This window comes from Vigna radiata, chromosome 4 (genome assembly GCF_000741045.1).
Source record: "Vigna radiata var. radiata cultivar VC1973A chromosome 4, Vradiata_ver6, whole genome shotgun sequence".
Classification (NCBI taxonomy): domain Eukaryota; kingdom Viridiplantae; phylum Streptophyta; class Magnoliopsida; order Fabales; family Fabaceae; genus Vigna; species Vigna radiata.
Window position 1 is genome coordinate 11,453,840 of NC_028354.1, and position 18,705 is coordinate 11,472,544.

Here is an 18,705-nt window from a genome sequence, read left to right on the forward strand (position 1 = left end):
CCTCCTAACCGACGTCTAAAACCCTCGAATTTGGTGAAAATAATCAATTACAGGAACGTAGACGTCGCTTACGTTCAGAACCGACGTCTAAATTGAAGGATTTTTGTCTTCCCGCCTTCCAGATAGGCCTTAGACGTCGTCGTTTGACTACGTGACGTCTAAGCGCCTGGGAATTTGGTGAACAACATTAATTGTAGCCCAGTTGACGTCGCTTGTTCAGGGGATCCGACGTCTATTCCATGTCTAGAGCTGAACAGTTTGACGTTTGATTTCCTGTCAGAGACTGGAACGTCGGTGCCCTTTTCTAGCCGACGTCGAATTGTCTGTCTTATCACATACCTCGGGCAATTTGACGTCGGTTTGAGGCAGGTGCGACGTCTATGATGTCATAGACGTCGCCTAACATCGAAACTGACGTCTAGTTTACCAATATATTTACGATAATGCCACCGTGCAATAAAAAACGTTGGTTCTTCATGAAACCGACATCGGATGGGTGACGTTAAACAACGTTTTTGCACTAGTGATACAAACTATTTTCCAATAACAATAATAGATAATCATACCTATAATAATGTATTCATGCATTAAAATCAAAATTACCCAGGTAAGATAATCAATAATAATTCATGGCATACAACAAACTGAACAAAGGTAAATTTTTCCATACTTGGTCAATTCTAAAGTTTTATCTACAATTCCAAATATGACCAGTCTTCCTTTACACTAAGGGTTTATATTGTTCTTTCTCTTCTCTTCCAAACTTTTTTCTTCTATATATGTTTCTCTCTTTGATTTTGAGTTTCTAAAGTTTCTAACCATAATTACACCCCTCTCTGTATCTCAATATAATATATATAAAGAGAGAGAAGGAACCNCATACTTCTTTTCAAAGGATTGGACCACCTCCTCCTCCCTGAAAGACCTCAACCCTAACTTGCACGTCCCTTCCTGTTGACAGTAGTAGTGCAGACCCTGCTTAGACATGCCTTAATGCAAGGCTGGTCCACGACATTTGATTTAATAAAGTAAAATCTTTCTTTATAGTTAATAGATTATTGTAAGGTTTAAACCATTTAGGCATCCTTATTTTTGTTAGGTATTCCCAATTTGGTCCCCTTCTTTTAAAGTTTCCCAATTGAGTCATTATAAGTGCTAATTTGAAACAATTTAGCCCCTACCGTTAAAAATCGTTAATGGTGTTAAAATTGTGCACAACTGGTGTGATGACGTGTTAAATGTTTTAGTTGGAGGCGAAACGTGGCACGGTTGAGAAAGAAACGTAGCAATGTTAAAAATTGTTAATCAAAATTAATTTTTAATGTAATTATATAAAATTTGGGAAATGAAAAAAGGGAATTAGGGTTCACTTCAATCAAAAAGAAATTAGGATTCAGTTACATTAGAAGATCAGATACTTCGCCGTCTTAGGAGAGAATGTGCCACTCTTGGGCGGCGTTGACGGCACTGACCCCATTCGAAGAAATAAGGGTTTTTTTCTCACGATGTGGTCGTCGTTACTTTCTGAAATCTCGTGGACTCTAATTTGGTGTTAGATTCAGGGCAACGACATTGCGCGAAAACAAGCGGAGAAATCAAAAGGATTTGATCCAAAGGAAAAAGCAGAGGTAGATTTTTAAAATCTCGAGAGCTACTGAAGGGAACACAGGGAGTGTAGAAGGGTGAAGAACTACAACAACGACAAGAATTGGGATTCAGATTTCTATTGTAATTGAATCCTAATTTCTTTTTGATTGAACTGAACCCTAATTCCTTTTTTCATTTCCCAAATTTTATATAATTACATTAAAAATTAATCGTGATTAACAACAGTGCCAACGAGAGAATGGGTAAAGTGTCGCCGAAGGAGAAGACTCGAAGGGTTAAGGGAAGGAGGCAGTCGCGGAGCTTCGGGAACAAGTACCTCAGGCCGGGGACTCTCGCTCAGCTTCACTACTCCAAGCGTTCAGGTTCGGCTTCTGTTGAGGGAAAGTGTTGCTGCACCGATCTCGGGAAGAAGAGGGTGGCGGTGTTGCATGCCAGGAAGAGAGCAAAGGGGCATGAAGAGAATGCCAGGGTTTTCGACAAGAGTCCTGTCATGTTGTCGCTTGTGAATTTGGTTAGCCACAGTGCTGGTTTTGTCGGATCCCCCAAAACCCCTCGCCTCGACGATTCGCTTTCTGAATCCAAGCTTGAGTTTCTCCCTGTGGAATTGTTGGTTAAAATACTGTGTCTCCTGCACCATGACCAACTGAGAGTTGTGTTCCATGTTTCTTAGAGAATTAGGAAAGTTGTTATGATTGCAAGGCAATTTTACTTCAATTATACTACTCCAGATCGCTCTCGGCAAGAAATGTTAAGCACAATGACTCCTCGTCCTACTGAGCATTGGCCTTTTTTGTCCAAGGGTGATGGGAAGGGAGTGAGAGTTCCAAGTCCACATACGCCTAAAGCACCGAGACATGATCCTCGACCTCCTTCTCGCCTAAAAGTTTCTAAGATGTCGCAGGTTGCAGCAGTTCTTTTCCCAAAGTCAGCTTTTCCTTCGTGTTGCTTGGTGCCATCAGTTATACCAAGGCCCCTATACAAATCTTTGGCTTCTAATAGAGTTCTCTTCTATGAAGATGAACTTTGTCAGGCAGTTGCTCAGAATAAACTTCGCTGATGCAACCGTGTCTTCAATTTCTTTTTGTTCGCCGCCTCATACTCATGTTCTTTGTTGTGTATATTCTCTTTCGGTCTCTACTCTCAAGTGAATTTTAGAATAGTTAAAATGCAATTTTGTACCTCCAACTAAAACATTTAACACGTCAGATAACCACCTGTGCAAAATTTTAACACCGTTAACGATTTTTAACGGCAGGGGCTAAATTGTTTCAAATTAGCACTTATAAGGACTCAATTGGGAAACTTTAAAAGAAGGGGAGCAAATTAGGAATACCTAACAAAAATAGGGACGCCTAAATGGTTTAAACCTTATTGTAATAAAAGTAGAACTACTAGCTATCGGAGAAGAAGTATATATATATATATATATATATATATATATATATATATATATATATATATATATATATATATATATATATATATATTTATGTAAGGGATTTTTTCAGTTGGTACATTTTAGCAAAGTGTACCAAGTTTTAGGTTACAAAAATGTCCCTATTAAAAAAGAAAACCAACTTTAAATCCAAGGGTATTTAATAATTTTAAAATTTAATATAAAATAAAAAATAAAAGGTAGTTATTAAAAATTCTGATTGGTCCATGTGTACGAGAGAAGTTATTAGTTTTTATTATATATTTTTTAAAGGGTAGTTGTTTTTTAAAATAAAAAATAAAATAAAAGGTAGTTGTTTTTTTAACCCAGATGGATTTTATAAATACTGACGCCTTCTATAAACCCAGAAGGGTTCTATAAACCCAAACGGGTTCTATAAACCCAAACGGGTTCTATAAATTCTAAACCCTAAACCATTATATTTTTTAAAAGGTAGTTGTTTATTAAAATAAAAAATAAAATAAAAGGTAGTTGTTTTTTAAAATTGAAAATAAAATAAAAGTTAATAACTTCTCTCGTACACATGGACCAATCAGGATTTTTAATAACTACCTTTTATTTTTTTTAAATTAAATTTTAAAATTATTAAAATACTCTTGGATTTAAAGTTGGTTTTCTTTTTTAACATGAACATTTTTATAACCTAAAATTTGGTACACTTTACTAAAATGTACCAACTGAAAAATCTCCTTAAATAAATTAGCAAACTCCACACACACACGTATGTATATATATATATATATATATATATATATATATATATTAACTATAAAAAATCATTAAATAGTAATGAAATTTATAGATAAAAAATATTAGTCACTATATTGACTAAGTTAATCTCCATTTTGATGTCTGAAAAATAGTTTTTTTTATCAATAAAAATTATAACTGGTTTATAAATTAGAGTTGAAATTAGTTTCTATCATTAGTTACCAAAAGTTTAGCTAATTAATATTATTGATTTTAAATTAATTTCTATAAATTTGAGACAATTAAAAAATTGTATTTTTTTTATACGGATCAGATTTTAACCCGACTCATTTAAACCCGGCTCATGCGGGTTGAACCCGTGGTAGGCCAGGTTGACCCACCAACCCACCTACCTAATTTTATTTTTTATCAAAATTTAATTTTAATTTTATAAAAAGATAATTATTTTTTCTTTGCTTGAAAAAATTATTAACTTTTCTATTTTAAAAATTAATTACACAACCATGCTAGCAGTGAAATTTGAAAGTGAAATTTGTTTAAATTTGAATTATAGAAAATTTGTAATTAAGTGAGCCAGTGGACCAACCCGTGGTGGGTTAGACCGGGTACGAATTTTTCTGACTCACTAATAAATGATTCAGGTTGGGTTGACTCACTAAGTGACCAACCTGTAGTAGGTTGGGCCGGATTACCCGTTTTGACAACTCTACTATGTATACAAGGAAAAGATACAACATACAAAACAACTAATATAAAAAGTGTTTTTACTCTTATGTTTTATGATCATAAAACATTAGTGTTCATAATATTAAGATATTTTTGCTACACTGAGTTGATTTAAAGAGTTGTTGTATATTGGAAGAGGAACTTATCTAATTTTGTTTTGTCCTATATATGAAGTGAAAGACATTTTCTCTTCAAAGACACCGCTCTGTATTTCAACTCAGACTCTTTTTAATTATTTCTTCATTCATAATTAATTTGTTAGAAAAAAAAATATACATTCATTAAAATGGATAGTATTTAGCCTTAAAAGCATATGTTAATATGTTACAACAGAAAATTTACTTTACATTTTATTATGCATTAGATTTTATTAAGATTCGCTATAAATAATTTACTTCTTATCAAGTGAGTTTAACACAAAAAATTATAATTTAAAGACTATTTAATACATATAGATTAAAAGTATTTAATGAAAAAAAAATATGATGACATCTAGACTAAACAACTTGATCTTTGACATATGTATAAATAATAAATATTGTTAGAAAATAGAAAATATAAGAAAGAGATAAAAATAAAATAATAGTGTGTTGTTGCCATCATATTATTTATAAGTCTCATTCGATAGCATCGTAACCTAATAGTGCCAAACCTTCACTTAACCCATTTACCTTTATAATGATAGGGACTTCAATATTTCCAACTTTTTTTCCTTTATTTTAGTCAAAGACTTTTCCACATTTTATTATTATTATTATTATTATTATTATTATTATTATTATTATTATTATTATTATTATATATATAATATTTCTTTTATGATGTTACTTTTTATAGTCGGTACAACTTTATTTCTTGACATCCATTATCATATGTCTGGATACTATTAACAAATTATAAACTATTTCAACCAATATTATGAAAAACTATATTTCAATTCCTTACATAATTCTGTTTTTAAATTTCGTACAAAAAGTATAACCAATCTTCATTGAAAAGAAAGTTATAATTTTGTTGTAAATATCACTCATCAAATAATATTAAAAACATATTTTTCCTTAGGATGACAAGAAAGGAAAAATGCAAATTTAAATTTAGTAATCTCATTCTTTATTTTGAAAGTAAATTTTTTATTTATTATTATATTTAATAATATGAAATTTTTACCTCACATTTATCTTATTGAAGAATGGATTTTATATATATATATATATATATATATATATATATATATATATATATATATTCATACTCATTCTTTTTACTATTTTTAATATTAATTAAATATTTTTTTACGAAAAAAAAGAGTAAAAGTCACAAAAACTAATGATATTATGAAATATTTATTCTTAAAAAGATATATATACATTTTTTTCCAATGTAAAATATAAAAAAAAAACATTATAATTATATAAATATCAAATATAAGTATCAGATAAAATTTTTGAAAAAGTAAAATAATTATATAAAAGAGTAAAATCCAATCAAATGTATGTCAGTAAAATAGATATATAAAAGAGTAAAAATTGATCAAATGTATATTCTAAATGTAAATTAGGAGACTAATGACAAAAGAAAATAAAATAAATTTTTTTAAGATTACTTAAAAAATTAAAGATGTTTTCATGATTAAAACGAAGATGTGGATAAAGTGCTGAGACATATGTGTGTGTGGATTAAATAACATAATTATAAAAAAGAAAATTGCTAACAAAAAGATAATTATTTTATAAAGTTTTAGTGAGTTATTTTTAAATAATGAATATTAAACTTTTTAATTTAATTTTAATAATATAAATTAGAAATTTAGTTATTTCATAAATTTGTTATTTCTTTAAAATTCACTATCTTATTTTTAATTTTTTAATAAATTGTATTTTTTTTTTCAGTCATATCTTTTAGTCAAAAGCAGGAGAGAGTAGAAGTCTACTTTATTGAAATTTTATTTAGAATATATTTTCTTCTACTCTCAAATTTATTGGTTGCATGTGATAATGTGATAATTGTATGCTTGGTAAGAATGTATATGGGTTAACTTAGAGTTGTAATGATACAATTGATGTTTAGGCTAGGTTTACTAGGAGGAAGTTAAGGATTTTCTTATCTGTTTAACCTATGGAACTAATTTATACATAATCAAGATTTTTTAAAATAAGGAAAGTTACCATAAACTCTTAATTTCATTAATTAGGATCTTGAGGAAATGCTTGAAGTATTTTGAAAAATCAAAGGTTAGATATGTTGATGGATGAATGAAAATGTTAAAATTGAGAAATATATTAATATAATTATTTATATTGTTTATGATGTGAAATGTACATAGGTGGAAAGTTGTTAAGGACATATATAAGGTTGATATAACATGGTGGTATTGATGTAATTGAATTACATAAGTGATTGTATAGATATATAAATAAGGTTTACAAAACCCTTAAATGTTATAGATATATAATTGCTCTTCGTTTTATTATTTGACTATTTCTATATAAAGAATTTTAAACCAATTGAATTAAGACTATATATAAAAGTAAATGTTTATATCTTAAACCAAAAACTATTAGATTGATAAAAAATCAAAATTGGTTTGTTCAAGTGTGGAAATGATTGATTATGTGTAAAATAGTGATATTTAGTGTTGTGATTGAGTAATATTATTGTTTAAGGTGTTCATCCTATCACTTAAAGTACATTAATTCTCTTTACTTGAAGAGTTTGGACTCTTAATTTCTTATTTGAACTCTTATACAAGGAAGATGTTAAACCAATTAATTATCTCTCCTCATATAAAGTTTGGTCACTTAAACACTTAATTTTAAACTTTAGTAATAACGTGTGAATACTCAAGTATCAGTCCCTCAAAACATTCACTTTTACGTAAAAATATATTTTTTTATGACTAAATAATGGATTTGATATGAAGTTTGCATTTGGTTGAAAAATAAATGATTACTTAATAATCCAATCTTGTTGCGATTATTTTAGTCCTAAATAATGGAACTCATTACTAATAAAAAAATATTCTAGTTTCACTAATATTCTAAATTAAGTGGCTTAAAAGATGATGAGAAGTTGAAGGAAATTTTTGTGTCAGCTTTATGGAATAGATGCAATGAACTACCCCAACTACATCAATATTTTTCATTAAACTTTGGAAAGTAAATGTAATGTTGTTGTTTGTACACCAGTATTTGATAGTATAGGTCAATATCAAATCTAAAAAGGATATTTCAAAAGGTTTCTCAGTCCATTATACTTTTGTGGAGACTATGAATGTGTATGAAATTCCTCTATCTTTGTTAAGACTAGGAATGTGTATGTAATTGTTTAGATCTTTGAGGAAACTAGTGATATAGTTCTTTATAGAGTTGAAGATGAATATTAGTATATCAAATTAGATTTGGTACATAATATCTTGTATTTGATTATAATTGTTTAAGTTAACATTCTTTTTTGTTTTATTTGTTAATGTTTAAAATCGCATTTAGCATAAGAGTATATGAGGTTGCAAATAAGGGTGGACAAAATAAATTATAGTACATTGTATTCTTAAAAACTATATTGAACAATAAACTAATTTATTTAAATTGAATTAAACTAAAAATTAATTCAATTAAATTGAACTAAATTACTTTTTTTTAAATCATACTGCATGTATGGTACTATTTTAACATATTATTTGTTTTAGAAATAAAGTTACATTATCTAAATCAGAATGGTCTCTCTTTTATTTGTTGCTACTAATGCCCTGTTTCTCTAACAATTCAAGAAATTCAAAGCGTAAATCCCACAGTTTTTCTATGGAAGTGATTGGCAAAGTGTCTAGAAATAAAGGCCTCTTCGTGCCTTTATTTCTTATGTTTGTGTTGCTGGAAATAAAAAAAGAGCAAAACAATTAAACAATCAAAAGTAAAATACAATACATAGTTTGAAGTAGTTAACTAAACTGTTAATAAAAGAAGTTTAGGTTTTTTAAACTAAACTACAAATAAGTATAGTTCAGTTTTTATAAAAAGTAGTTTAGTTTTTATAATGCAAAATAGTATAGATAATCCATAGTTTAGTATAATTTAGTTGATTATGTCCAACCTTAATTGCAAGTGTAATAGATTGTTGATGAACGTTGATTATATTTTATTTCTTTTATTTTGAAAAATATTGGATATGTATATAATCTAGTTTTTTTCTTTTAAATACCATATATTTTTAACTCATATTATGTTGTTGAATGTGTATAATGTATGTGTACTTAAATAACTTATGATTGAGTAATAACTATGAATTTGTAATAATAATGTTACGAGGAAGTACAAAAATTATATTTTATGACGTACAAAAACGAACTATGACGTACATAGTTTTGTACGTTATAATAGGTGTACATGACGTAGTAAAAATTTATGTTATCTGAACATATTATGTTTCTTAAAGAAATAACCCTAGTGAATGTGAACATAAATAATTTTACTCAATATCAATTCGAAACAATTTTCTCCAATATTCATATAAAAAAAATAGACTGATTTTAGAAACAGTGTCATAATATGTTCAGATAACATAAATTTTTGCTACGTCATGTACACCTATTATAAGGTACAAAACTATGTACGTCATAGTTCGTTTTTGTACGTCATAAAATATGATTTTTGTACTAGTGCATAAAGAACATCATAGATTAATTTTCTTACGTGATGTCTTGGCATTAGTGTTTTTCATGTCTCCTAACTTCTTGAATGTAACCCTTATTTATATTATGTCTTTGGTATTGAACAATTGCATTGACAAGCCATATTTAGCTTGTTTATTACTCATTACTCATATTATCATTGCGTTTTCAATTTTTCTTATGTGTAGCCTTAACCTACTTAATCCTATAAATACAACATTATTTTTTTACACCTTATTACAACTTTTCTTAAAAGACATTAAGGTTGTACTGTGAATCACCTTATAAATATATTTGACAAGAAATTTGATGGAAACTTTATTTCAAGGTTATCATTAACAAATCCACTTAATTTTTCTTTTTTTTTTTAATTTGGAATGTATGATGAAAAAAATGTATGTTATTATTTTTTAGGCTTAATTTTTCCATTGGTCCTCATATTTGTATGAAAATCTTAGTTCGGTCCTCAAGTTTTGAACTGTTTCAATTGGGTTATAATTTTTGTAAAAATACACACATTTTACCCAACTGTTAACTGCTACCAGACGACGTAGTGCAGAGAGAATGTGCTGATGTGTGTTCATTTTTTATCCGGATTGTTTTCATTAAATAAACAGTGGTGATGTGGCATTTGTAACAAAAGTTAATTCACTTTAAAGATATATCATATCAGAATTAGGGATTTGAAATTGGAATTAGGGATTTCATCACTTCCATCTTTTACCATAAGGGATTGAGATTCCTCCATCGTCTTCATCACTTCCATCGTCTTCATCACCCTCTATCGTTTTCATTACTCTCTAGCGTCATTATCGAATTGGGATTCTGGCCTAGGGTGGTGGCTCCGTCGAATTTTGCCACCAGCCGAAATTTGTATATGAACCTGCGTCTGCAAGAATGATTTTACTCTTATAAATTAAATTTATAAATTAAGTGAAACAAAAACTACAAACAAAGATGCAAAACAGATCACCAGGAATGAAAGTGCAGAAGAAAAAGAGAACCCTGCTTCAATGTTAGGTTGACACAAAATATTAGGTTGCTCTAGTCTTTGGATGTAATTAAATTTTTTCTAATTTTTTTGTTTACATTGATTCTGTTGCATCACAACTCAAGTAACTATGACTGTTATAAAGTACATTCCTCAGGTTGGGATTCTTTTTCAAATTTATTTGTCTTCTTTTTTATCTTTTGACTGTTATTGACATCATTTTTTTAAACTAAAATTTCATGGCAGAAACTAATTTAAGTATCAGCTCCCAANTACTAATGAACCTATTCATGTTCTTTTCTGATGTCCTTCTAGTCATTTCTACTTAAAATTAATACTTTCCTGCTAGTGATAGAAAAACCAAGTTATTAAACATAAGGAGTCAGATGGCAGAGGAAATTTGGAACTCAATTCTTTCTCTCTATTCGTGGTATCCTCTAATAGTTTAAATTATTCCTGTAGTGATAGTTGAAGCACCATTTTTTAGGGGTGGACAAATCGAACTGAACTGTACTGCACTGCTAAAAACTGAAATGAATGTAAAATAGTTCAGACAAACTGAACTACTTTTTGTTTTATCAAACTGAACTGAACTGAACTATACTAACTTGTACTAAATTACAGTATGAACCAAACTGAACTATTAACTGAAATGTAAACTACACTAACTGAACTATTAACTGAACTGTAAACTACACTAACTAAACTGAACTATTAACTGAATTGTAAATTACACTAACTGAACTATTAACTAAATGGTAAACTACACTAATTTTAACTAACCTACAATATAAACTGAACTGAACTACTAACTGTACTAATCTTAAACTAAATTGTACTAATTTTTAAACTAAATAGTATAACAATACACGTTCTTTTTAATTGAAATTTATTTTAATATTTATTTTATTTTATTCATAAGTGTCTAATAAATTGATTTTTAATTATTTAATATTATTATTTTCTTATATTTCTTTTATTATTAAAAATTATTTATTTTTTATTTTATTTTATTAATAAAAAATATAAAAAGTAACATCATACACTAACATAAAATAAATAAATAAATATATATATATATATATATATATATATATATATATATATATATAACTTAAAAAATATAAATTACATTTTTTATTTTTATTGATAAAAAATATAAATTTTGTGATAAAAAATTGTCTTAAAAAATTAATTATTATTTTTATATTAATATTTTATTATTAAATAAAGTTTTTTTTACAAAACGAAACAGTTGAACCAGTTAAACTAGAGAAGATGTAAGAATAGATACAGTTCTCACAGTTAACTGAACTGTACTGTTATAAGTTCAGTTTTTAAAAACTAAACCATAAAATAGTATATTGAACTGTTAGTAAAGGTGGATAAATTATTTTTAATATAATATAATACAATTAATTACAGTACAGTACATATTAGTTATTTTTACCCAACCCTACCATTTTCTATTCTTCACATCGTTGACAATTTGGGCTTTAGACATATACTTCATGTAAAATAGTTGACTGGTTTGGAAAAGCGAGCTATCGTACTGTCCTAGACCCCTTCCATTTAAGTGGAAAATGTAACTGATCTAGCTCCAGATCTGTAATAATAAACTCTGAAAACTTGAATAGATTGTTTCTTCGATGAAATGGGCCTTATTTATCTCTTTATGTGAGTGCATTATAACAATGAATTAAAGGAAATTATATATGATCATGCATTTTCTAATCTCTCAACAGAGTCAGGCCTGACTTGCTTTACATCCTCTCGCAGTCCATGTAATTATGTTTCTTATGAATGTATGCAGTTATGAACTTCCTGAGAAAAAGTACTTGATCTTTCTGGAGTAGCAAACTATGGACAGATGGTTGTGCAATCAATAGATCAAGAGATATTAGTCTCACATCCCGTTTTTAGATTTTTCTTCCTTTATTCCTCATATTTGAGAACATTATTACTTTGATGTATTAATTTATTATAATCACTTTATTTTGTACTTTTAATTTGACTATCTTGTATTTATATTTAATCTTAGTGAACCTTGATTTATTGACTTGTATACGTAAACTTTTACTTTGACATTGAGACGTTAAAAATATTGATGTTCTTGGAGGAATTATTTCAGCTTCATATTTTAAAATTTTTTGTTATTGTTATGGTTTCCCATTAAAAATAAATTAAATTTCTTATATTCAAATATCTTTAGTTACAATTTTTTTAAGTGTTCAAATCTAACAAAATAAATCTAAGAATTATTAATTTTATTAAGTAGAGATGAAAAATAAGTTTGGGAAGAAAGAATTTAGATCATTTGTTTATTAGTATCGAATAGATGTATTTGTTTCTGTATTTTTTTAATAAAAAAAGTTCATTTAGTTTTAGTTTTATAAATTTTGATCCAATAATTTTGTAAATATTCTTAGATTGATTAGTTGTAAACAACTTTTCTTAGATTGATTAGCTATAAATAAATTCTTAATTGCCTGAAATTTATTATCTACCTAAGTTTCAATTTTAATTTGTTATTCGAAGAATTTGGCAAGAATACTAATGGCTTCTTTCCCTTTTACAACCATAACCTTATAATTAATTACTGAGAATTGAGTATTTCAATTAAATTTTCCAGCACACATATACACTCAAAAAATAGAACAACATTACACGAAAAATATATATTTTTTATATCGGAAGTAATTTAATTACCAATCTAGAAAGTGTATTATTCGAACTAAGAAAGATCCTTTAATCATGACCAAATCATTGAAAAAAAAGTGAAACAAAGTAAAAAATCAAGTTTGATATATAAAAAAAAGTGAAAAAAAAACGAAAAAGAAATTTGTATTTAATAAAAAATATTAAAAAGATAATACGACGAATTATCAGAATATTTTTAATAAAATTTTGATAAGAATGATTGAAAGATGATTAATTATTTTATAAAATTATCAAAATATTTCAAAATTTAAATTTATTTTATTTAAATGAGTAAGTGCAAATTAAGAATAATTTTTTCACTAAGAAATTTTTAAAAAAATGTAATAAAAGAATTTGCAAATAAATTGGAAACTAAATATTAAATTGACAGATATAATATAAAAAAAATTAATTTATACTCTAATAGTAATATATTTAAGTTAATTTTATAAATAGTTTTTAAAAAGAATTGAATTTTATTAGGAAGAAAAGACGTAATATTGAATTTTGTTGAGCTTTTAATAAAACAAATTCATACATATAACTTTCTAAAATTGATTTGAGTTGTATTTTTTCTTATAAAATAATGATTATGAATTTGGACCAAAAGATATTTATTGTAATGTAAAATTGTGATCAGATTGCTATTTTTGTTACATTATAATAGCGATGAAAATAATTTATCCAAAAATTTGTTTTCATTGTGGTGAATAGCTATAAATGTGTTTTCTTAAAGATATTTTTCTGAAAAGAAATAGAAATGGTGAACATAAAAACTGTGGGGTGCAAAAATCAGATCCTTGGTAGATTAATCCAACCCACTATAAGGCCCTAATAGCATAGTGAATTAGGTTGCCACACCTTACAAATAATTGGAAAAGATTATTTTGACACCCGCTTTGCCCCTTCAACAATTTAACAACACTAAATAATACAAAAATATTAAATTAAAATATTAATTAAATTTTGTAGAAAATAATTTTAAAATAGGGATATAAATCTTAAAAGTTTTCAAGTATCATTTCTCCAACTAATTAACTAGAAAGCTTTCAACTGGATGGACTATTTTTATATCCGAGCAAAGAATAATTTCAATCTGCCTTAAAAAAATTAAAAATAAAAATCATATTATATATAATTCAAAGTCCTGATATTTTTATTAAAATCAATCACTATATCTAAGATATTTTTTTGCTTTAAAATTTTTATGTCACAATTTTCATTTAAAAAATATCTCAAAAAGTAAAAATTTTAAAATATATTTAAATTGTATTTGATATTAAATCCTAAACAAGGTAAAATTATTAGAATTGATAGAAACAAAATTATAATTTATAATATATATATATATATATATATATATATATATAAAATATTTTAGTACATAATTAAATATAAACTATAATTATATATTATACTGGAAACACGTGTTAAATGTGCGTTGAATTCTTTTTAGGATAAGAAAAAATAATAAAAGTATTGTTATTTTTACTATTATAATTCTAAAATTAAATATAAATAGTTTTTATAATTATATTGTAAATAATTTTATTTATTTTGTAGGTAATTTTTATTTTAAAAAAAAATTAAGTTAAAAAAAGTCAAGTAAAAAAAGATTAAAGAAATAGTGACTTAAATAATAAAATTAAAAAAAAAAAAAGAATTATTTTAGTAAAAACATGGATTGAGATAATCTTTGAGTGGTGAGGATGTTCTATTTAGATAGATGTGTGTTTGGGTATAGATATTATTATACCATTAGTTGGCCATTTCAAATGTTTCCTTCTTGTGTTAAAAGTAAAATATGAAAACTTTTTCAAAAGCCACCAAATATGAACTTTAAGGAATGGACGTAGTTGCATACATGTTTGCATACTCTGCCCTACCAAAACCACACAATTGCTTCGTTTAATGGGAAAGGCATCACTAAAGTATGCTTCTTCACACTTAATAATTTGGAAAATGTTCTTTTAATAATTCTTTTTTATAATTTTTTTTAACCGTGATAACTCATTATTATTCCGTTTTAAATATACAGATCAATAAAATTGTGACACATAATATATTGTTAAAAAAAGTTATCAACATAATATAACATGTTATATTAATAATAATGTCATGTGGATACAATTTATTTAGCAGAAAATCTGGTTTTTGATTTTAGTTATGTATGAAATGAGGTATTTAGATGTTAGAGATACTTATGCTATAACATTATAGGTTTAGAATACAGTGAAAAGAAAAAACACCATAAGCATCTCTTGAAAAGAACTGAAGAAACATATCTGTAATGTACTGCTTTTTTGATAATTCCTTCATTCTATGTTTGCTTCGCTGGTTGTTTTATGAGTTGAGTTGTCATTAAACGCGCATCACCCTCCTTTTCTTTGATTTGTCAACCAAGAACTTCACACGTATTGTAATAACAAAATACATAAATGTAATAAAACTGAAAAAAAATATGCCATACATATATATCATATCGTATACTATAAAAATATCAATGGACCATAAAAATTATTGCCATTCCCATACAACAATGCAAAAAAAAATAAACATGGAATTCTGTGCCATGAAATCAACCTTTATAATATGAAATCAACCTAAAATTTAATGGTTAAGAAAATGTATAATAATTTAGTGAATATTAAAAATATGAAGCTATTAACAGTAACTGATAATTTACTGTGTGTAGATGAGAAATGATGAAGGTGGCCTAAAGGAACGGGAAACACCAGACACCTGTTGATTAAAAAGCAATTGTTAATATTAATATATATATATTATATGGTTAAGATTTCATTTTATGAACCCCCACCAAAGAAAAATGAAAACAGCAAGAGTTGGTTAGGCAACAGTTGAATCTCCTGGTTCTGGTTTTTGTGATCTCTAAGGTTGTTGTTGTTGCTGTTGTAGCATATGGCATACAGGAGAAGGCAAAGTCTATCAAGAGCTTCCACTTTCAAGGAAGAATTTCATGATCCAACATCATTAGATGTTGCTAAGGATTCTGATCATAACCATGCTTCTCCACCAATCCTCTCACCTTCCTCTTCTTCTACTTCTTCTTCTTCATCTCTCCCTACTCAACCCCCCAAACCTTCTGCTTCTCGTTACCAACCCTCTCTTTCCTTTGCATTCGCCACCCCTGACTCCGACCATCAAAGATCCAAGGTATTCCCATCATAACTCTGCAACTATTGCTTACATAGATTATATTAGATTCACAGATAGATATGTTTACAATATAAAGAGTAAATCTTTGAATGATGAATTGAAATTGATTTTATGGCAATCTAATCTCAATCATTCAATCTCGTCACTTGATATGTTATGTGGGCATATGTAAAGTGAGAGTGTGATAAATCTTGATTGAATGATCAGAATTTCTTTCAATCTCAGTACACTTCAGCACACACCTATATGGTTAATTCTTGGAATGAATGAATGCAGAGCTTTGAGGCTTACGGAAATAGCAACTCCAAGTCTGGTTTCTGGGGTGTGATTGCGCAGAAAGCAAAATCAATTCTGGATGATGATAAGCCAATCTCACCACATGGAATCAAGCCCCAGACAACCAAATCATACTCTTTTAATACCTTTTCAGCTCCTCCTGCAACTCAGGTGATTGTTATATACACAATGCAGGAAGACCTGTAGTATGTTTTATGTTATGATGCTGCTGTCTAAAATTACATGAACAATAAAACTAAGTTGTGTGTTCCTGTGTTTTTTTCTGTGGCATGATTAGAACTCTCCTTCAGAATTCAAGCCAGTATATGAATCCCTCGACACTAACAGAAAAGTGGACAGTCCTAAATTTCTTAAGGGCTTGGACAGAATCACTTCATCCCTCAATCAACTAGGTGACACTTTTGAGAAGGCTTTTGAGGTAAACACTCATGTCACTTTCATTACACAATTCTATATATGCACTGATGCATTTCCATCATCACACCTCAGAAATACTTTCTGCAGACACAAAAGTTTCATATATGTATCAAGGTGTATTACAAAGTGGTTAAATTATTAACACATTGGTAATGTATTAACCAATAATTTAACCAACGTAATCAGTGTTAAAAAGTATGGTTTGCAAACAGAGATAGACACAAAGCAGTTATATGAATTCCATGTTTCAACGGCAGATCAGATATTCAATCCCAAGTAGGAGTACAAGTAGATTTTTGTATTTAATAATGTTACTTGACTTACTAAATCACTTTCTCCAATTCAATGATTCTGGTCTAATTTCTTCAGGAAGGCCGAACAATTATGGAGAGTAAGACAGCAGACCTGAGAACTCAAATCAGAAGAAAATCAAGTAACTCTGGGGACACACACCAGACTTCAGATTTGAGAAATCCATTGCAAGAAGCTGCCGAGAGAGAGAAGCAATCTAGCCATGAATCAAAACTCAAGGCATCACGCGACGTAAGGTGGCAACTACACAATCATGTGACACTGCCCTCACTAGTTCATGTAGTGAAGGCATGCAGTGTCTTGAATAATTTTGGAGTTCTTAATAGTTTTAAGTTAGCATAAGAGAGACTCTTGTTACCTATATAGGCATTCATACTCAATGTAGAGGCATGAAACTGAGGGAGTGATAGTTGTATATCCGAATCAGCAGTTTTGGTTTCTTAATGTGAGCAGAGAATCATAATTTCCTTTTGCTTTTGCAGGTGGCGTTGGCAACAGCTGCCAAAGCAAAACTACTTCTTCGGGAGCTAAAATCCGTAAAAGCAGATTTAGCTTTTGCTAAAGCAAGATGTGCTCAACTTGAAGAAGAGAATAAAATACTCAGGGACAAAGGGGGCAGTGACAAGGGACAGAACGGTGAAGATGATGATGATATGGTATTGATCATTTTTTGCTGTTCACTAAGGAGTGATTATATATATACATATATGATTTATGAGTCCAATCTATATAAAGATTGATACTAACATTTGGATTATTCCTGATAAACTGTTTGTTGTTGTGATGTGGTCAGATAAGGCATCAATTGGAGACACTTCTTGCTGAGAAGGCTCGTCTGGCGAATGAGAATGAGACATATGCAAGGGAGAACCGTTTCTTAAGGGAAATTGTGGAGTATCATCAGCTGACTATGCAAGATGTGGTGTACATAAATGAGGGCATGGAAGAAGTCACTGAAGTTTACCCTTCAGATGCCTCTGGGGTGACACGGTTGTTATCAGTCACACCACGTTCACCATCACCTGCTAGGGATGTTCTTGTCTCACCAGGCCTACCTATGCTGTCAAAAGAAATATTTACTGTGAAAGAAGAGGATGAGAACAGCAGCACTACAGAAGTTGAGACTCCTGCTACTGTCTGAGTTTCTCCACATACAAAATCTTCTCTTTCTTTCTTTTGTTTTTCATGGTTCAGCCTTAGATGAGGTTCTCTTGCTTTGAGGAAAATATGTGCATGCTTTGAAAAGTTTACCTATTTTTGTTCAACCTTTTTAGGAAGAGAGTGGGTTATGTGAAGAGAAAGCCATATTTTTTGTTTTGTGTGTGACTTTCCTTTCATGGTGAGGTTGGTTTGGCAAATTCATTTTCAAACAAACGTATTGATTGATCATAATGTTTTGGAGCTGGATCTATTTCGAATGTCACACTTTTTTCTAACATTTTTTACAAAGCAAATGTTATACTTGAGATCATATACATATATATATATATATATATATATATATATATATATATATATGTATATATATATATATATATATATATATATATATATATATATATATATGAATCTTGGTCTTGGGAGTTCAGAAACTGAAATGCTTTATGAAGAGTTGTAATATGAAGTGAATTTGTCATAACATGAAAT

At 28.4% G+C, this 18,705-nt stretch overlaps 1 protein-coding gene and 1 pseudogene across 1 annotated transcript; both read left to right on the plus strand.

Annotated features, from left to right (window-relative positions):
• Window positions 1-1,534: 1,534 nt before the first annotated feature.
• LOC106758356 lies at window positions 1,535-2,749 on the plus strand (annotated as a pseudogene).
• Window positions 2,750-15,588: 12,839 nt separating this feature from the next.
• Window positions 15,589-18,481, plus strand: LOC106758794. The gene is made up of 6 exons (XM_014641781.2): window positions 15,589-16,029; window positions 16,309-16,479; window positions 16,607-16,747; window positions 17,116-17,289; window positions 17,541-17,714; window positions 17,852-18,481. Exons 1-6 carry the CDS (start codon window positions 15,775-15,777, stop codon window positions 18,197-18,199), a joined length of 1,263 nt encoding a protein of 420 aa, XP_014497267.1. The 5' UTR covers window positions 15,589-15,774; the 3' UTR covers window positions 18,200-18,481.
• The last annotated feature ends 224 nt before the right edge of the window (window positions 18,482-18,705 follow it).

Coding starts and splice junctions, on each gene's coding strand:
- LOC106758794 (XM_014641781.2), top strand. CDS start 15,775: ATGGCATACAGGAGAAGGCAAAGTCTATCAAGAGCTTCCACTTTCAAG. Junction 16,480..16,606: donor CAGCTCCTCCTGCAACTCAG/GTGATTGTTATA, acceptor TGGCATGATTAG/AACTCTCCTTCAGAATTCAA. Junction 17,290..17,540: donor AACTCAAGGCATCACGCGAC/GTAAGGTGGCAA, acceptor TTGCTTTTGCAG/GTGGCGTTGGCAACAGCTGC.